The sequence below is a fragment of the Brassica napus genome, chromosome C9 (genome assembly GCF_020379485.1).
Source record: "Brassica napus cultivar Da-Ae chromosome C9, Da-Ae, whole genome shotgun sequence".
In the NCBI taxonomy this organism is placed as follows: Eukaryota; Viridiplantae; Streptophyta; class Magnoliopsida; order Brassicales; family Brassicaceae; genus Brassica; species Brassica napus.
In genome coordinates, this window is record NC_063452.1 from 41,653,038 (window position 1) to 41,672,624 (window position 19,587).

At 35.1% G+C, this 19,587-nt stretch overlaps 1 protein-coding gene across 1 annotated transcript; it reads left to right on the forward strand.

Moving 5' to 3' along the window:
• Positions 1 to 16,165: 16,165 nt before the first annotated feature.
• On the forward strand, positions 16,166 to 19,587 carry LOC111212622. Its single transcript, XM_022714192.2, has 2 exons — positions 16,166 to 16,317; positions 17,131 to 19,587. The coding sequence occupies exon 2, from the start codon at positions 17,174 to 17,176 to the stop codon at positions 19,301 to 19,303; it is 2,130 nt and encodes a 709-aa protein (XP_022569913.1). The 5' UTR covers positions 16,166 to 16,317; positions 17,131 to 17,173; the 3' UTR covers positions 19,304 to 19,587.

The following is a 19,587-nucleotide window of genomic DNA, read 5'->3' on the forward strand; positions in this document are numbered from 1 at the left end:
AAAGTTACACCTCGAGGACGAATCATCAGTGGATAAGAACCACCATTGCAAGAAGAACAGATAAATGAAGTCGAGGAACCTGAACAAGAAATTGATGACATCCTTCTCATTGATCCGCATAATCACGAGTACGAAAATCTTACCGACAATGCCATAGAGGAAGCTGTTGAAGACGAGTTTAATGAAAATGATGATGTTTCTAGTGATGACGAGAATGTCGATGTATCGGATTGATGTATTTGATTTTGTGTAAGGTAATGTGGGAGTTTGTTTTATAAATAAGATATTGAGATAATAAGTTAAGGAATTGGGGTTTTGAATGGAAAGAATAGATTGAGGTGAACGAATATATTGAGGTTAAATGGTAGATGGGTTTGGGGTTTGGAATATATGAAGTAGAAGATAAGGAAAATGGGGTTTGGGGTTTGGGGTTTCAGATTTTAGGGATTTAAACATAATACTCGTTAATTTCTCGTAAAGAAACGTGGAAATTACGATGAAATATAAAAATAAAGAACGCGGGCCTTGTTAATTCCACGTAAGCAGAAATCATCGTAAAGCACTCGTAAGCCGACGAGGAAATAACGACGAAAAAAAAGCGGGGCTCGTTAATTCCACGTAAGCCGTAAATACCTCATAAACAAAAAAAAAGCGGGCCTTGCTAATTCCTCGTAGAATAAAAACTAGAAAAAAAGAAGAGAAAAAAGATACAAGAATCACATGTGGCGAGACTTACGTAAGTGTAGCCCACATGTGTTCCAATATCTTCTTCTCCTCTTTTTTTTTTTCAAATATTTCTAATTTGAAAAGTATTTTGCTGAGGTGTGTGATTTGAGATAGAGTGTGATTTGTGAGTTTGTGTGTGGTTTGAGAAAGAAAGTTGCGGGTATTTATAGAAAAGCGGGGCTCGATAATTCCTCGTAAAAGTTTGACTCGTAAATTCCACGTAAGCTTAATCGTCGTAAAAAACTCGTAAACCTAAACGCGGGCCTTTGTAATTCCTCACTACTTCCTCGTACAATAAAACGCGGGCCTTTGTAATTCTTCGTAACTTTACGAGGAAATAACAAGGATAAGTAATCTTATATATACTCCCGAACCTCACTCTTTCTTTCCTCTCCACTTCCTCTCCACTTCCTCTTTATTTTGTAGAAATGGTAAGTCTCTCTAATTCATCTCTAATTTGATTAGTTTAGGATAGATTATGTGGTTAGTATAGGGAATTTAGATAGGTTTACGAGTTTTATGTTAATTAGTGTTGATTAGGTGGATAATGTAGGGAATTATATTGTTGATGTTAATTTAAAAAATTAAATTTTTTTTCCAGGTTCGAAAGAACAGACTTACTGTCCATTACAGAGAGATGTTCGGTGAGCCGGGTAGTCGTTTAGACCCGTCTTCTTCAGCTCCCGGTTCTTCGGGTCAGGAGACTGTCCCCGAGACTCAGTCTTCTCAGAGAGTCTCTCGGTGTCCTTCTTCTAGTGCACCATCGGTTCCTCATGTGCCTCCTCCGATGGCTCCTCCGACGATGCCTCCTCCTGTGCCTCCTCCGATGGCTCCTCCGATGCCCGCCGATATTCATCCCGATTTGATGGTGCCTCCGAGTGCTCCTTACTCGCAGTACACTATCGAGGACATTCTCCGTCTGCCAGGCAGAGAAGGTTTACCAGTCATCGACCCCGACCGACCGGACGGAACTTTGTGGTATGTTTCATTTTTTTTTTAATTTGTTTAAAATTCTTTTATAACATTAAAAAATAATTTATATTTTAAATTTGTTTTTTTCCAGGTTTGGGGTTGACGGATGTATTGCATCGGACGTAACCGACACGATCAAAGGTTACTTCTCCATGCCACATCCGAACTGGAGTAAGACGTCTCACTACGTCAGAAAGACGTGGTTCAAAATTTACGCTGTAAGTTTCTATTAATTAATTATATATACTTTAATTTTTTCATGATTTACATATATTTCTTTTAAAAAAAATAATTATTAATTTAATTTTTGCCACAACAAAAATATCATTGGGCCTTGGGGGTCATTGAGAGGGTGAGGAAAGCGTTTTACGCGAAGGCGAAAGTTCGCTTGTTGGCTGGAAGGGTGACTAGATCGTGAAGGGGTATGAGCGTGGCAAACCCGCTGAACTCACCACAGATGTGTGGGATGGCCTCATCCGTTATTGGCGTCTTCGCTATTCAATTAGAATCGCCCAGTCTTGCTCTAACTCCCGTAACACGGTCGATGAGCACGGGAACGGGCCGATGATTCACACTATGGGCCAAAAACTCCACGCCGGTGTCCGTTTGGAAATGATAATTAAATATTTTATTAAATAAAATTTTTAATATATATGTATATATATTTTTTTTTTATTCTAACTTTCTTAAATGTTTTTTAGGCCAAAGAGACGAGACATCTCCCGTCTCTTATGGAACATTTCGGGCGTATTTGTAGATGGCAAGTCCGAGCAAATCCGAGCAAATCCGAGCAAATCTACGAGGACCCACAAGAACAAGGCGGGCGTATTTGTAGATGGCAAGTCCGAGCAAATCTACAACGACGTGGTTGCTCAGGTTGAAGACCGCCAGATCAAGCTGACCTAGCAGTCTACCGACGGATTACCCATCACCTTATCCACACTTGAAGTGGATAAGATTTACGAGGAGGTAAATTTTCTAAAATTTTAATTTTTTTTATTATTCATTTAATTTAACTTTAAATTTTTACTAACAATAATTATTTTTTTGTTTTTAAGGTTGTCCCTAAAAAAAGGGACGGACGTTGGGGATTGGTTCCGTCAACGATGTTCCGAGAACGACATCGTCTTATGGTCAGCGACGGGATGATGAAGTCACTCAACTGCGTAACGAGTTGGCCTCGACGCAATCTGCGTTCACAACTCGTGTGGGTGGACTCGAGGGCTTCTTGGACTTTATAGCGGCCACAAATCCGGAATGGGAGACCATGTTTAGGAACATGCGACGACAAAATCCCATTCCAGACGAGGGACCATCCGACGACACACATGCCGAGGAGGATGTAGACAGGAGGAGTGATGAATTCCTCCGGGAGATGCACGACTCATAGTTCTTTTTTTTTCTGTGGTTGTATTATAAATTCAAAACTTATTTATATATAAAATATTTGCGTATTTATTTATTTTTAAATTTTAATTTTATTAATAAATTAAATATTTTTTAATATTTTTTAATTATATTTTTTAATTTGTTAAATAATAAAACGAAGTAGATTCGTAGCTAATCTACGACTTATTTACGTTGAACATTTACGAGGAAATCACGAGAAATGCTGAACGAGTATTTTACGAGGAAATACTTTCAAGGTATTTATGTGAAAATTACGAGGAAAGAATTTCAAGGTAATTACGTGAATTTTACAAGGAATTACTTTAATGATATGTACGTGTCGTTTACGAGGAAATGCTTTCGTGGTATTTACGAGGAACGCTAGCGACATTCTTACGTGGACTATCTACGTGGTCTTTACGACAATTTGTTTTCTTCGTCTTTACGACGAAATGGTTTCCTCGCTATTTTACGACGAATTAGCGAGGAATTATGCGTTACGACGAACGTATAACGACGAAACCCGGTTTCCTCGCTAATTCCTCGTAAACCCTCTTTTACGACGAACTCACGAGGAAAACCGCCGTTGTTAAACTTATGTCTTCTTGTAGTGGTTACCAAATCTCTAGCTAATCATTTCGTCAAATAATCTGCTACATTTCATTCAGACCGAACAAACTTTATGGTGATCAGTTCACATGATGCACTATATTTAACACCAAGGTGGCGCAACTGTACTTTTATTTGCATGTATGATTTAAATTACAAGAATCACAACAACCTCTTCATGTCTTTCATTGTAAAAATTGATGAAAATAGTGTGCTTTTGTCAGCTCTACTTGTCTAAGGCTGGTGCCAAAGATCAATATGTCATCAACGTACGAGCAAGTGATATTCCATTACTGGACTTGTCAATTTGGTATATAATACATATCATACTAGTTTAACTTGAAACCACTTGATAAGATAACCTCATCAAATCTTTGATTCCACTGCTTAGATTCTTGCTTTAGCCCATATAGTGAATTTATCAACTTATAACCTTTCAATGACATTACGTTTGCACCCTTTTTGTAACATTACGTTTACACCCTTTTGGTAATTTTACATTTAAAAACTTTCAGTAATGTTACATCTGCACCCTTTCGGTGAAGTTATGTTCGCACCTCTTCGGTGGTGATGTATTTTCACACCTTTAGTGAATTAGTTTGTACCTCTTCGGTGACGACACGTTTATACCCCTTCGGTGATAATATGTTTGCACCTATTTGTTACATTTTCACCTCTTTGGTGATAATATGTTTGCACCTATTCGTTCACGACACATTGGCACATCTTTGGACACAACACATCCACAACCCTTCGGACACAGCACGTTCGCACCTCTTCGGACAGGAAATGTTCGCACCTTTTGTCACGACATGTTCACACCATTTGGGTGACGACTCATTTCCACATCTTCAGTGACAACCCGTTTGCACCTTTTAGTGATTACCTTTTTGCACCTCTTTGGTGATAACCTTTTTGCACCTCTTTGGTGATAATCTGTTCTCATCCCTTTGGTGATAATCTGTTCTCACCCCTTTGGTGACGATCCTTTTGCACTTATTTGGTCACGACATGGTTGCACCTTTTGGTAATTATACATTTACACACTTTCAGTAATGTTACATCTGCACTCTTTCGGTGAAGTTATGTTCGCACCTCTTCGGTGGTGATGTATTCTCACACTTTTAGTGACAATAGTTTGCACCTCTTCGGTGACGACATGCTTGCACCCCTTCGGCGATAATATGTTTGCACCTATTCGTTACATTTTCACCTCTTTGGTGATAATATGTTTTCACATATTCTTTCATGACACGTTGGCACCTCTTTGGACACAACACATCCACATCCCTTCGGACACGGAAAGTTCGATCCTCTTCGTTCATGAAATGTTCGCACCTTTGGTCACGACATGTTCACACCATTTGGGTGACGACTCGTTTGCACCTCTTCGGTGACAACCCGTTTGCACCCTTTAGTGATTACATGTTCGCACCTCTTCGTTGATGATCTGTTCGCACCCCTTTGGTGACGATCCTTTTACACTTATTTGGTCACGATATGGTTGCACCTCTTCGGTTACAATACATATGCACCTCTTCGGTGACGATACATTTGCATCTCTGTAGTCACGACACGTTCGCACCTCTTCGGGAGATCATAAGGTTATTAATATTTTCTAAAGCAATCAACAATTTTATAGAAGTGATCTTAGCAACTCTTTGGTATTTTGTTCGATTATGGTATTTAAGTATGTGTCATACTCTAAACACTTAGGAAGTTATATCTTCTGGTGAAAACTGCGGAAGTGGCGAAGAATATATATATGTGTGTGTCTGTGTGTGTGAGAAAAAATACAATTTCCAAAAGAGTGTGTATATAGAGAAGTGTTGGTTCAACAAAAAAAACAAAAAGACATTTTTTGCATTAGAAATTTGTTGAAATCATACTTTTATCGATCTAATAAATTATATCAGTTACTGCCTAAGCAAATAAAAATTAACCATATGATTTTAGTTAGAAACTTCAATTTATTAATCAATTAAAAGAGTGTATCGTTCAGAAATTAAAAAAAAAAGTATATGAAAAGGTGTGTTGTTCAGAATTAAAGTGTTATATGAAAGGGTGTTTCATTCAAAATTTAAAGAGGTGTGTGAAAATGTGCATATTTAAAAAATTGAAAGATGTTTGTGTATCTATCTATGTATATAAAGTTAAAATTTTCTCTGACATGTGGCAGGAGGATTTGCTACCACGTGTCCTTTTTTATTTTCTCTAAATATTTGCATGTTTGTTAAATTAAAAAAATACCGATGGAACTTAAATAATGGAAAAACTCATAAATTTAGGATAACTAAACAAATAACAAAAAGACAAAAGAAGGCGACATATCTGAATCTAATAGAATTTCTGAGAATTTTAATTATCTAATCCTTCTCGCACTAATCATCATTATGTGAAATTTGATAATCTATTTTATTGATCACTAAAATTTAAGATGAATAAAGAAATAAGTAAAATAATATAAATATATTTTAAATATTTAAATTATTCACAACTGAAAATAACATAAATTTTCACTATTTTATTATTTTTTACTATTTTTATTATTTTATTTATAAATTATATATTTATTTACCTATTAAAAATTATAAAATAATCTAACAATACTAAAAGCAGGATATCAAGCCCTCTAAAGCTGTCCACGTCAGTTGAAAAAATCATCCAATCAGAATGTTTCAAATTGCCACGTCATTTCATCCTTCATTCGATACATCTTACAATCGGGCTATTCATGTGGGTTTTGAATTCGACCATTTTCACGCCCATCTATCATCGCAAATCGTTTCCGACTCTTCGCCTTCGCTTTCACCGTTTTGTCTTTTCAACGTTATGCAATTCGCCGTTATCAATCCACTCTTAAAACATTCAATTATGTTTTCTATTCATTTCTTCGTGATTTCGTTTCACCTTCTTTGTTTCTCTTCCTATATAAGTTTCTTCATCTAATCTTACATCCAACTAAAATCTACAACCCCACAAAAGAATATAAAAGCTTTGGCCATGGGATCTTTTAAAGCCACCGGAAAATTTCCCTTTATTCTATATTTTGCGATTTTTGATTGGATCAAGATGCTGATGGGTTTTGAAATCGTTCACAAACTCAATCTCTGTTTGTTGGTAGTTCTAGAACATTTGGAGCTGTTGAAGTTCTTGCTGTGGTGATATGAAGGCTCCTCCTCCAACACTTCTTCATCCCACCATATCCGCCCTCTACCAAACGAAATTTCTTGAAATGTAAAGGTATAGATTATTTTAGAATTTAGAGATAACCTTCTGGGTTTTTGTTTCCATAATTTGGTTCTAGATCAATTCTTCAAAGATGCACCTTTGGGATATATAGTTTACAAATCATGGTTCCTCTTTTAATTGTTTTCAGCATCTTCGAACATAATATGATGTCTTGGAATTGGTTTCGTCCCAAAAGGTTCGAGATTTTTTTATTACCAATTATTTTAAATAGCTGTAACTATGAACCAGTAAGAATCATATTACATAACAAAATCTTGCTTTAGTTAGGAGTCTATGAACAAGTTTTGTCTTTTTCCATCTATATTGGAGTTCCCATGATACAAAGATATTTTTATGCTTAGTTAATTCTTTTTTTTTTAATCTGAATGTTTTCATGCATTAGCTGCAAGTTGTAGCATAGGTTTCTTTTCACCAAATGGTGCTTAGAGGAGTATGTCAGCAAAAAAAACTGGTAGTGAGCTTTACACCAGTTCCTAAGCGTAACCTAAATCAATATCTTCTTTGCATAATTCATTGAGTCTCTTAAAGTGGCAGAAATATAAAGAAAAGTTGATGATGTGGATCCCAAGTTCAACTTGCATTCTCCTGCCGTGTAGGATGTATTGATGAAGGGCAGTTCAAGAGGCCTTAGAGAAAATCACAATACAGCATATGCAGCTAAGCAGGGCTAAGGGAGGTTGCAAAAAAAATTTGGGTATAATGCTGAGCAATTGGGCGTTGCATTGTCCCTAAAAATCTGGTCAGTGTGCTTTTATACTTTTGGTCTGTATTTTGTATGGATGAAAATTCTAATGCTACTTGAGTTGAAGGTTGATGAGCTTGAAGATGCAAAGGAGGCACCAGAGGAGAAGGCATTGAACTTCGTGTATGCAATGTTGGAAAATCCTTAAGATGTTCTTCAGGGTTCACGACATATGGTATGACTCTGCAAACAAATTCATATTATAGACTGTTAAGCTGGATTTAGTACTACAAGAACTGTCCTCGCATCAAGGTTGAGATACTTTTATTTTTCTTTGTCAGGCTGCAGTTGAGATAAATTGCGAGCAATCAGTCAAAAAATAGGTATGTTGCATTTATATGGAGAATGCAGTAGTTTCAACAAGTTCAACATGGTGATGGAGTAATAGACTTTTTCCATCAGTTTTTGGAGTTAAGTGGTAACGTGAAAAGCCATTTAGAAAGTTTGAGTGTGTGAAATGGCTTCTCATTCAGAAGCCAGAAGAGAAGAAACGTCTTCAAGTCACCTTCAATCTGCCTGAAAATTGCATGAATAGGCTAATTAGTGAACGCAGTGAACACTTTCCAAGTGTTGGTACAGTAAGTATGCTCAACTCTGGAATGAGCAATACAGGATGATGCACTTCATAATTTTATTTTGCCATCAATGGAAAAAGAAGCAAGATCCTTGCTAACTAGCAGAGCGAAGAGTCGGCTGCTTTCAGAGTTGGACAGGTTTTGTAGAACAAGGTGTCTGCAGGTCCATATCAAAAGAAAAGAATGTACATTAGCTCATTAACTCAGATCAGGAAGCTGCACTACTTCATGTGGATTCAGTTTCAGTCAGAATATTAGTGATCATTGACGAGCTCGACACTACTATTTTACCGGTGACCCATCAGGTATATTAATTTAATATCATTAATACTTGGATTTATTGATTCTTTAAATATGAACACAGTCAACTGTTAATTTGTTGGCAGTGTCGTATGGTATGTATTTAATCTGTGTAACTTATTTTGACTTAGAATTGTTAAAGTTTTATAATGATAACTCCTAGGCTTTACCTACGATCTTTTCTTTTCTTTCCATTTTCAAATATTATTTTTCCTACTCTCACAAAAAAAACTCACTAAATTTATTATAAAACTTGATTTTGTAATTCTAAAAATTCCCAAAAATTCAATCCTTAGAAATAAAAAATAGATCAGGTCATCTGATTAGAATACTAAAAACAATTGAGTACAAAACAAAACAAAAAGTGAAATAATAAAGATTAGCATAGCAAAATATATCTAAATTAAAAAATAAGACATATATATTTATACATAAATTCTATAAAATGAAATAATTAAGTGGACAATTTCAATCAATTAAAATAATACATATATTTATTTTAATAATAAACTGTTATTCATTTTTATAAAAAGACTATTCAAATTAAAAGATTAAAACTACATGAAATAAGCAAGGAAATAATAATAAAAGTATCAAAGTAATATTGTTAAAAATAAATAAAATAATAAAACCAATGGGTAGTGAAGATAAAATCTTATATATACTAGGGGTTGATTTAGTTTCTCTGGTATATGCCACATAGTCAAAAACTCACCAATAAAATCATAAAAATAATATGTTATGTATATTAATAAAAGATTAAAGCAATTATGTCAAATTAATATGTTAGATTTCTTTTCTAAATCTAAATATCAATCAATACAAACAAATAAAATTATCTTATATCTAGATAAATATGTTTTTAGTAAAAAACAATTTTAATAAGTAACATACAAATAACAAAACATTTTTTCAACAATGTGTACGCATAAAAAAAGGCACAAAATGATGGAGATCAAATAATCTAGAAATCTATGAAAATATATTGAAAATGATTTTAGTAATCTATAAAAATATTTGAATATATCACATTTTATATTAACTGAGAGATACAATACACAAAACAATAAACAATGATTTATCAACCGAAACGCCAGAGTTTAATGTATGTATTGTACTCCATCCGTTTCATAAACAATGTCATTGACATTTTTCATATAAATTAAGAAAATAATTGAAAAGCATTTAAGTTCTTATTAGTTACACCTATTCAACCAATAGTATTCTAGACAAATAGAATTATTTATAAAACCAATGCATTTGTAATTAATATTAAACTGAAAGTTGTATTAAAATTCTAAAATGAGACTGTTTTTGTAATAAAAAAATGTTAAAATGACACTTAATATAAAACATAGAGAATATTAACTTTTTTTTTTTTTGCTTAAAATATCGTATTAACTTTCTAAGGTAATATGTAGTTCTACACTTACCAATTTAATGTTATAACCAAAATCTACATATTTGTGATCTAATTTCTCACATTAATTATATAGTTACATTTGATTTATCATAAATTAACAACTATGCTATTGTTTGTTTTTTTTGACAACGTCAACTAAAAACTAACTAGAAACTCCAACCGGTCTAGGAAGCTAAACCGGTGGGACTGAATCGACATAAAGCAAAGCTGAAGGAGAACTCTTCGCACCGCGTGCAAGCTTATCCACCAAAATATTTTATGCTCTAAGGATATGTCTGATCCGGAACAAATATATTGAACAACAAGGAACAATCCTTAAATATATAAATGTCAGAAAAATATTTTCAATTAACAATGTACGATATTGTTTTTTGATAAATAACGTAAATAACATATGCAAATTTATACTCGGTTCAACATTATTAACAAATTCATTTTCAAGAACTTCATAAATATTATTCAAAACGTTTAAGATTTTTTTTTAAAGTAGAATACAAAAAAAAACATTGGTAGTACATTAACGATGCGACACATAAGAAGAAAAGAACATACAAATTACATTATCAACTTTGTGGTGTTAGTCGTGTCACTCATTTTTGGTTTCATATATTGTAAAAATAATTTATAAAAACAAAAGCTTTTTACTGAAAGAATCAAAAACTATAAAGTCATATTCTTAGTTTACAGAAGAAAAACGTAAACAATTATATAAATATTCAGTAAAACTGGTATAAGTATAATTATCAATATGTTTACAAAATAAATGCAAATTCAAACACAAAATTTCACCTACTAATTTTAAATTAACAAATTAAAAGTACATGAGTGTTCGCCATCCAGTGATGTCACAAATGCCCCTCCATTCAGTTACTAAAAGGTTTTTGTTTTAAACATACGTCTTTGAGTTCTCTCTGTAGATACTATATGATGTGCACAACGAAAGCCAAAAAAGTGAATCTATTGGGGAAAAACCATACAAAAATAAATGTTGTAGAACATTATTATGATCTTGATTTTTTTATCTGGAATTCGTTTCGCCCCATGAAACATGATTATCATGATAGTTCTATATTTCATACATACAACTGATTTTCTTTCCACAATTAATATATTTGTCGGATGTTGAGCATTACATGTTGAGCATTACATCCATATAGATTTTCTAAAATCATACTCCATCTGTTAAATGACGTTTAAGATTATCTCACACATATTAAAAATAACTAAATTTTCTGTTATATCCCTAATTAATATACTATTTTGTTTGTATTTGGTAATTAATAAAGTAAGAGAACATGAATAAACTATCAATAATAAACATCTACATAGAAAATATAAAACGATACATATAATGACACAAACTTTTAACTTCAAAAGGAAAATTAATATAAAACAGAGAGAGAGTATAATGAAAAGTCAGACAGATAAAAAAATACAATTTATAAAACCACAAATAAAAATGGAAACTCAGTACTGATCCTAAAACCAGAAACAATTTAAATAATTTATGAATCAAACAGTTTTATATAATGCCAACTCAAATAGGTAAAGATGAGAAATCGGATTACAATTAAGACTTAATTTTTTTTTTTGGTTATTTCTATTTGACATATATTTTAGATATTAAAAACAATGGTTTAGTTTTAAATAGTTTGAAAAATCATAAATTATTTTATTTTGCAATGCAGTAATATTATACATGTATACATACTCACATAAAATAATATATTAATTTATATTTACTTAAAAATTATGGAATAACCCGGGCGTAGCCCGGGAAAGGTTCTTGTAAAACTAAAAAGAAGAAACTAGAGCACAACACATGATTTAAATCTAAAGCATCTACATTCATAGAATAAAAAAAAAAGGCAAAATACAATAATAACAATAACTCAATAAAGGTCTGAAGCTAAAAAGAGATCAAGAAACGAAGACTAATTAGCATCACCTTACCATAGAGTGTCTTGACCAGAATAAACAGAGGTCAGAAAAATGAAGAAATATATAATCTGAGACAAAGCGATTCTCCGAACACAAATGTGTGCGATCAAGCACCAACACAAAGAACTAAGAAAGTGATCTCGAGGAAGAATAATCACCGGAAGGCCAATGGAAGAATAATCATCACAAAACTATGGATATAAGGGACCAAAGCTCCAAGAGACTAACTCCATACACCTATACAGCGGAAGAAAAGAAATAACCCGAAGGAGAAAGAATGGAAGCCAACCACCGAAAAATCAGAGCCCAAGCTTGAGATCAAAAACAACCTTCCAAACCACATAGCATACATGGAGAAAAACGTTATCCAAACATAGAGTGGCAAACATGGCATAAGGGAGAGCCACCAGAGATCCGAGCAGCAATGAAAACTGCAACAAGATAGAGAGCCGCTCTCAAACTATGAAAGAGAACATAGAAGTTAGATCACCAAAAACTAAATCTTGAAAAAGAAGACGAGCATGGATTATCGACCGCAAGAAAACGACGAGGAAGACAACATCAAGGACGCCTAAACCCCAACCCAAATAGATTCAGTATCTAACATTAGTAGAAACTAAGGAAGAAGATGAACATTCAATATTGATTAGAACAACATACAACGCCGTGAGAAACAACCGGACAACTTGAAACTCATAATATTGATCTACAATAAATAGCATATAGCAGGAGAAGAAGACAAAAAAAAATTATTCCAAAACATAACAATCATTCAAGGGAGAAGCATCGCACACTGGAAAGATAAACGAAATACATAGATGGTGACAGATCAACAAAAGTCTAATGCAAATTATTGAATATTAATATTCTTTATATTAGATATTCTCTTCACCACTAACAAATACCATTATTCACACAACAATATATTATTGTAAAAATAAACACAAAACATATTAACATTTTACTTACTACTACATAATATAATAAAAATATCAAATAATACTCTTAACAAATAAAAACAACCAAATAATGTTTTTAACAACAATAAAACAATATTTCATGCGAAATGCGGACACGGCCCTAGTATTGCTACTATATAAAAGGAACTATTTTTGAGGTCTCTGAGATAGGACACGTCAGCTAAAATATTCCTAACCTATTAAATTGACAGCTCAGCATCACATATACCCGTTACTCTTCTTGTCTTTTACGACATGTAAAATAAATCGGACCTAGCCTTTATAAAATGTTTTAGGTTTCGTTTTGCAGTGGCCCATCACCAAGCCTTAAAAAAAAAAGCCCTAAATACATGTAAAGTCAATCATAGCTTTACGGGCTACTTATGGACTTCATCTTCTTCGCTCCTATCTAAGTGTCCCTGCCTTTACACCTTCTCCAATTCCCTTCATAACGTTACTTCCCACTCCTCCGACTCATAAAGACCCCTCCATTACTACAACAATCCAAGAAATTGTTTCCGTTACCTCCGCTACACACATATATATTACTAACCAATAGTATTATTTTTTCATTTGTTACCATCAGTCATGGTGTCTAATCCAGACTGATCAATTCGAAGCTCCAAAGCTCTCTTCTCTGAAATTGAGAACACGATGGGCGGGATTGGATGTCGTCAGTGGAGAAAACTACGGCAGATTGGTGCCGAATTGGGAATGGGCATATGAGGGATCGAAAAATGAGACCTTCAGAGTTTTGGAGCCGGAGCTCAATGGCGACGACGTAGATTACGTTGGAATAACGGAAAAATGGGATAGTGGTAATGAAGACGGAGGAGACGGTAGCGATGAGAAGATGATGGAGATTCTTTATTTGTTTGTGTATCAGTCAAACTTAAGACATGAACAAGTCTCTTGAAACACTTTCGAAGAAGAAGACTACTCTTAAAGGTAGCAGCTTCCACTGAATAGTTATTCTGAAAAACCATAATTTTTCTGTTATATACACAAAACTTCTCGATATGTGTGAAGAGACTGTTTATCCAGTTCGCTTACTTTCTTCTCGAACAGGTTGATCGAGATTCAGTGGGCAGGAATCATCCACATACACATACACATCAGTTTATGTGATTGTTTTGGCGCTGTTTGTAGGTTATGGTTCTTTTAAGTGGTTTCGCCGGACTATACACAAAGGTTAGATTATTAGGAACTTTCACTCTAAACACTCAAATCCAGCCCTGCTTTTCTTCCCTTTTGTGAAGCACTGATTTAATTTGTTTTTTGAAACAGTAGAATATGACCAGTCTATTCAATGACTTGAATTCCTGATTAAGGGGATTGCTTTCCATTTTGGCAGACTATTATGAAAAGAAGCTGTGTAGGAATATAAATGCACAAAACTCCTGGTTATACGTCTCTGGAATGGCTTTCAATGTTGTTGCTATAGTGATCCAAGATTTTGATGCCGTCGCAAGTAAGTAAATCCAAAACTCATCTTCTATTTGTGTCCATATTCAGTAACCATTTCTCTCACTCCTCATGTACGATGTAAGAAAATACCACTTATTAATAGTGGTGGTATCAAAAAGCTCATTAACATCGATGACGTGATGTCTCATCAACTCTGGTATTAAAGTTCTCAATTTTTCATTTTCAGGGGATCCTTCCATGGTACTCATTCATCACAATAATCATGAATCTTGACCATGCTCTCAGCTAACCCATATCCTTCTCTTAACTCTTTATCTCAGTTTTGGTATATATATATATCACATTAAAACATTATTTCCATGTTTGTTTGTTTCGTAGTGGTATTGTGTCGATGGTGCTGAAATTTGCAGACAATATTGTAAAAAGTTAATAAACTGGCAAGTATATTCAATTCACCAACAGATTCCTCTAATTAGTACACGGGGTTGTCTTTCTATTCTCAACGCGGTTGTCTTTGTATTTCTATTTAGTTTTCATTTTTCCCTCCCTATCCTTTGTCGGAGGCTCAGTGTAAGTTCAACAACATTTGCCTCTGCCAATACAATCCATCTCAGCTTTTTACATAATAGTTGATGTTTACTGCGTTTGTACTTTACAGAAGATTCAAATGGTCAATTGATATCTTTTAAGGTGAATATATATATATATATCAGAAGCATTTGTTTCAGTCATCATGAAAAATTGAACTAACTTTACAAGTTTACATACCTATTTATAATATTTGATTGTTTCTTTTAGTAAACAAAATAAAGATATTTGGAGCGTCTCTCTCTTGAATCTCCGTTAAGTTAAGAGAGCCTATGGAGTTATGGATTCCACTTAGTTAACACTAATTAGCAGTTTTACAGTTTTGGGGATGTAGTCAAAGGTTATTATTTAGGCCAATCGGTCATAGTACATATATCAAAGCTTTTTCTTCCAAATAACAACTAATACACCTATTATGCAGTTTTTGTTCGGATCCTCTCTAACAAACAATTTGTCGTTTATATACCAAAATTTCAAATATTTCTTCTCAAGTTAGCTTGGTATAAGTATCCGACACAGAATCTTCAGCTTCACCAACCATGTATTCAGCCAACAAAAAAAGTTGATTTCAAAGCAATGTAGTTAAATAATGAAATAAGGAGCTAGGCTATAACGTTCATGCCGATAGACGGACTTCCATTTTTGCATTTGCTCAAGAAAATATCCAATCATTTTTTATTTTTTGATACAAAAGATGTCCAATCATAAACATAAGAAACCACCATTTTGTATGACTCTCCACATGTTCGGCTATATCTTCTTATTAGTGTATAACATTCACTTGGGACTAAGAATAAAACACAGTAATTAGAGAATTATGCTGAACTTCGTACACACTCACTTATGTTTTGTAAATTTTCTTTTACTGCAAGTATAAACTACAACCGAAGATTATATCAGTTCTTTTGCCAAACTTATGGTTTGTTCCCTTCCTACACAACTATTATCAATCATTTCATATGTTTATGCTAAATTTTAAAAGAAAGTTACGGAACCGTATAATCCGCGCATAGCGCAGACACGAAACTAGTATTATTAAACAACAGAAAATCTTGTTTGTTAAATTATAAAACTAGGATAAACTAAACTGTTGGATGTAACTTTTTCCTACAAAAATGATGACTCATCGGTTAAAGAAAAAGAAGTTTGCTATTATATATAGATTATTTATTTAACTATGATTAACTTAACTATGGTTAAAATAACCATGATTATGTTAATCATGGTTAAAGTAACCATGGTTGCTTAAATGGATAGTGACATAATAAATTTTGGAGACCCATACATTGTTTGAGGTGTTCATATCAGAGTAGGGTTTGTAAACAAAAAAAAAAAAATCTGACAAATCAGACTCTTGTAGTAAAAGGTGGATTTGATTCAAATTCATATTCTTTATCCTCCCAACAGCGATTGGTATGTTTCCTCCTACTTTCATGGATTATTATTTCTCCTCCTCCTCTGTATTAGCATCCCGATTCTTAGACAAAACAGAGATTCTACTTCTTTCGATTTCCCTGTAATGGATTATTAGGGTTTTCGGTTTCTATCATTACCGAATCTCTCGATTAGCGTACTTGGGCTGTTTGATTTTGTACCGATTTGTGTGCAGATCTGTTTCAATTTTTAGTTTTTCTTCAAGTGTCTCGATTGGTTGCAGTGATGTAGATGTAGATTAGGGTTTTCTTGTCCCCGTAGTGACGAAGAGATTCGAAAGAATTTCGATTGTGCAGTTTGGTTGGTAGGTGAATGTGTGGTTTAGGTTTGTTTCTCTACTTGTTAAAGTTTGTAGCTTTTAGTTGTCTTCTCAAAATACAAGCTTCATTTAAATCTTCTTCTTCTTCTTCAGATGCTTGATTGCACTAGATTCACCAGATTTGCCTTCCTTAGGCTGTTTATATTCAGCTCTGCTTTTGTATTTAATTTGTGGAAAATCTTACAACTTCTTGAAAAGAATTGCTTCTTTCTCTTTTCTTTCACATTGTTACTGATAATATTGATTCTCTTATCTTAGTGATGTGCATTTTGTAGTTTTACTTAGTTGGATCAGATCCTGCGTCTATATCATTTCATGGGTCAACTTGTAGCCAGTTAAACCTTCATTTGGAAGTAATTCTAACGTTTTAAGGGATGTTGAGATACTAGGGGCATGGTGTAATGATGTAAAAATCATTAGATGTACTTCTGTATAGACATGAATATATTCTTACTTTTGCTCCATTGAGACAGGTGCCAAAAGCTTTGAGGGAATTTGGATTCTTAGGGGGAGGAAATGGAATGCAACAAGGATGAAGCGAAGAGGGCAATGGATATTGCCGAGAGAAAGGTCACAGAAAAGGACTACAGTGGGGCGAAGAAGTTCGCTAACAAGGCTCAAGCCTTGTATCCCCACCTGGATGGTCTGAAACAGTTGTTGATGGCGGTTGATGTTTATATCTCCGGAGAGAAACTAATCACCGGAGAACCTGACTGGTACGGTATACTTGGTGTGGACCCCGTGGCTGATGACGAAGCAGTGAGGAAACAGTACAGGAAATTAGCTCTCATGCTCCATCCGGATAAAAACAAATGCAAAGGTGCAGAAGGTGCGTTTAAGCTGGTTTCGGAAGCTTGGGGTCTACTATCTGACAAGGTTAAGAGATACTCTTATAACTTAAAGAGGCAGGTTAAAGGAGGTCAGCAAAGATTCCCAACAACACAGAGCGCGCAGCCCGCGAGTTCTAACGGGTTCCAGAACGTAAGAGAGCATGTGGTTTCGGGTGCTAAGGCTAGAACTAAGCCGCCAGCTCCACGCAAGGATCCGCCTGCTTATGCTCCTCCGTTTCAGGAGAGTAGTACCTTCTGGACAATGTGCAGCAGGTGCAAGACGCAGTATGAGTTCCAGAGGGTTTATCTTAACCAGACTTTGCTTTGTCCACACTGTCGTCAGGGCTTCTTTGCAGCGGAGAAAAACCCGCCTCCTAGTGTTCCGAAGCCAACCAACAACAACCACTCATATAACCAACAGAAACGGAGTTCTAAAGTTCCAGCGACAAACAAGAACTCATCATATGGTACTTCTTCTGCCAGAGGGCCTGCATCATCTGTTAACAATGGTTTCAGTTGGGAGCCTTTATCAAGAAAGGGTGGATCATCCGACAGCCTAAATGTCGTAAACCAAGCTGCTAATGTGGTCCAGCAAGCACAAGAAAAACTGAAGAGAGCGTATGAGGAGTCACAAGAGAGGGATGCTGCTAGAGGATTCACAAACTCTGATCTGGAAAATTATAAGAGGATGAAGACAGATGGTTCCCATGGGTTTGGTTCATTCTCATGCAAGTGGTCGAATCAAAATGGTCCAAGTAGGTTCACTACTCCTCCTTGTAATCCTGAAACGCTAGGCTCTCGTCATCCCCAGGTGGAAGGAATCTTGTTACCTAGCGATATGAAGAAAGCGCTCGTGAAGAAGGCACAGTCAGATATTTCCAAGAGACTTATGGCAGAAGCAGCAGAGGAGATGAAAGCAATGGAAATAGAGAAGAAGAAGAGTATGAAAGCGACAAGCAAGGCAGATGAGGTAGTAAAAAGTACTAGTACTGAACCAGTCAAGGAAGTTTCCAACGATGAAGGGAATGGAATCGTTGTTCCGGATTCAGACTTTCACAACTTTGATCTCGACCGCACTGAAACTGCTTTTCAAGACGACGAGATTTGGGCAGCGTATGATGAAGACGATGGAATGCCTCGGTACTACGCCCGCATCCAGAAGGTGGTTTCCTTGGATCCCTTTAAGATGAGAATCAGCTGGCTCAACACCAAAACCTGCAAAGAGTTTGCTCCTGTAGACTGGGTTGGCTTTGGTTTCGCTAAATCATGTGGAGATTTCAGGACTTCGAAATACGAGTTGACAGATGCACTAAACGCATTCTCCCACAAAGTCGATTTCACCAAAGGTGCAAAAGGACTACTTCACATTTTCCCCAAGAAGGGACAAGTTTGGGCACTGTATCGTCACTGGTCCCCTGACTGGGACGGTGATACCCCTGATGATGTCAAACACAAGTACGACATGGTTGAAGTTCTTGATTACTACACCGAAGACAAGCAAAGTTTAACTGTCGCTCCTTTACTCAAAGCTGAAGGATTCAAGTTGGTTTTCCGCAGAAGCACAGATCAAAACAGTGTGAGAAAGATTCCGAAGGAAGAAATGTTTAGATTCTCTCACCAAGTGCCTCACTACATTCTTACCGGGAAAGAAGCTGATAACGCACCAGAGGGTTGTGTGGAGCTAGACCCAGCTGCAACTCCTTGCGAGTTACTTGAGGTGAAAGAGTCATCCAAAATGGACACTGAGAGAAGCAAACCTGTCAAAGATAAAAGCACAGCTCCAGAGGAAGAAGAAATGGGTATGAACATAGATTAGGGTGGTGTGAAAGCTAGTAGCATTCAGTACAGTGTACAATGGAGGAAGTAAGCATATCAATCTCATATGGCATCAGTACGGAACAGGACTAGTCAGGTCTGATCTTCTTTTTTGCTTTGATCTCTTATTTTGTTTCTCTAAAGGCTGACCCCAAATAGAACTGGCCTTTTTTGGCACAAGAAACAATGTTTTTTTTTTTTGATATTTGGTATTTACTCAGATAATCGTGTAAGAACTCTCAATTCAAGATATCTAATGTATGGTGGTTATGGGTTTAAGCAACA

What these genes read in the sequence shown, in the direction of transcription:
- LOC111212622 (XM_022714192.2), top strand. Translation starts at nt 17,174, where the DNA reads ATGGAATGCAACAAGGATGAAGCGAAGAGGGCAATGGATATTGCCGAG.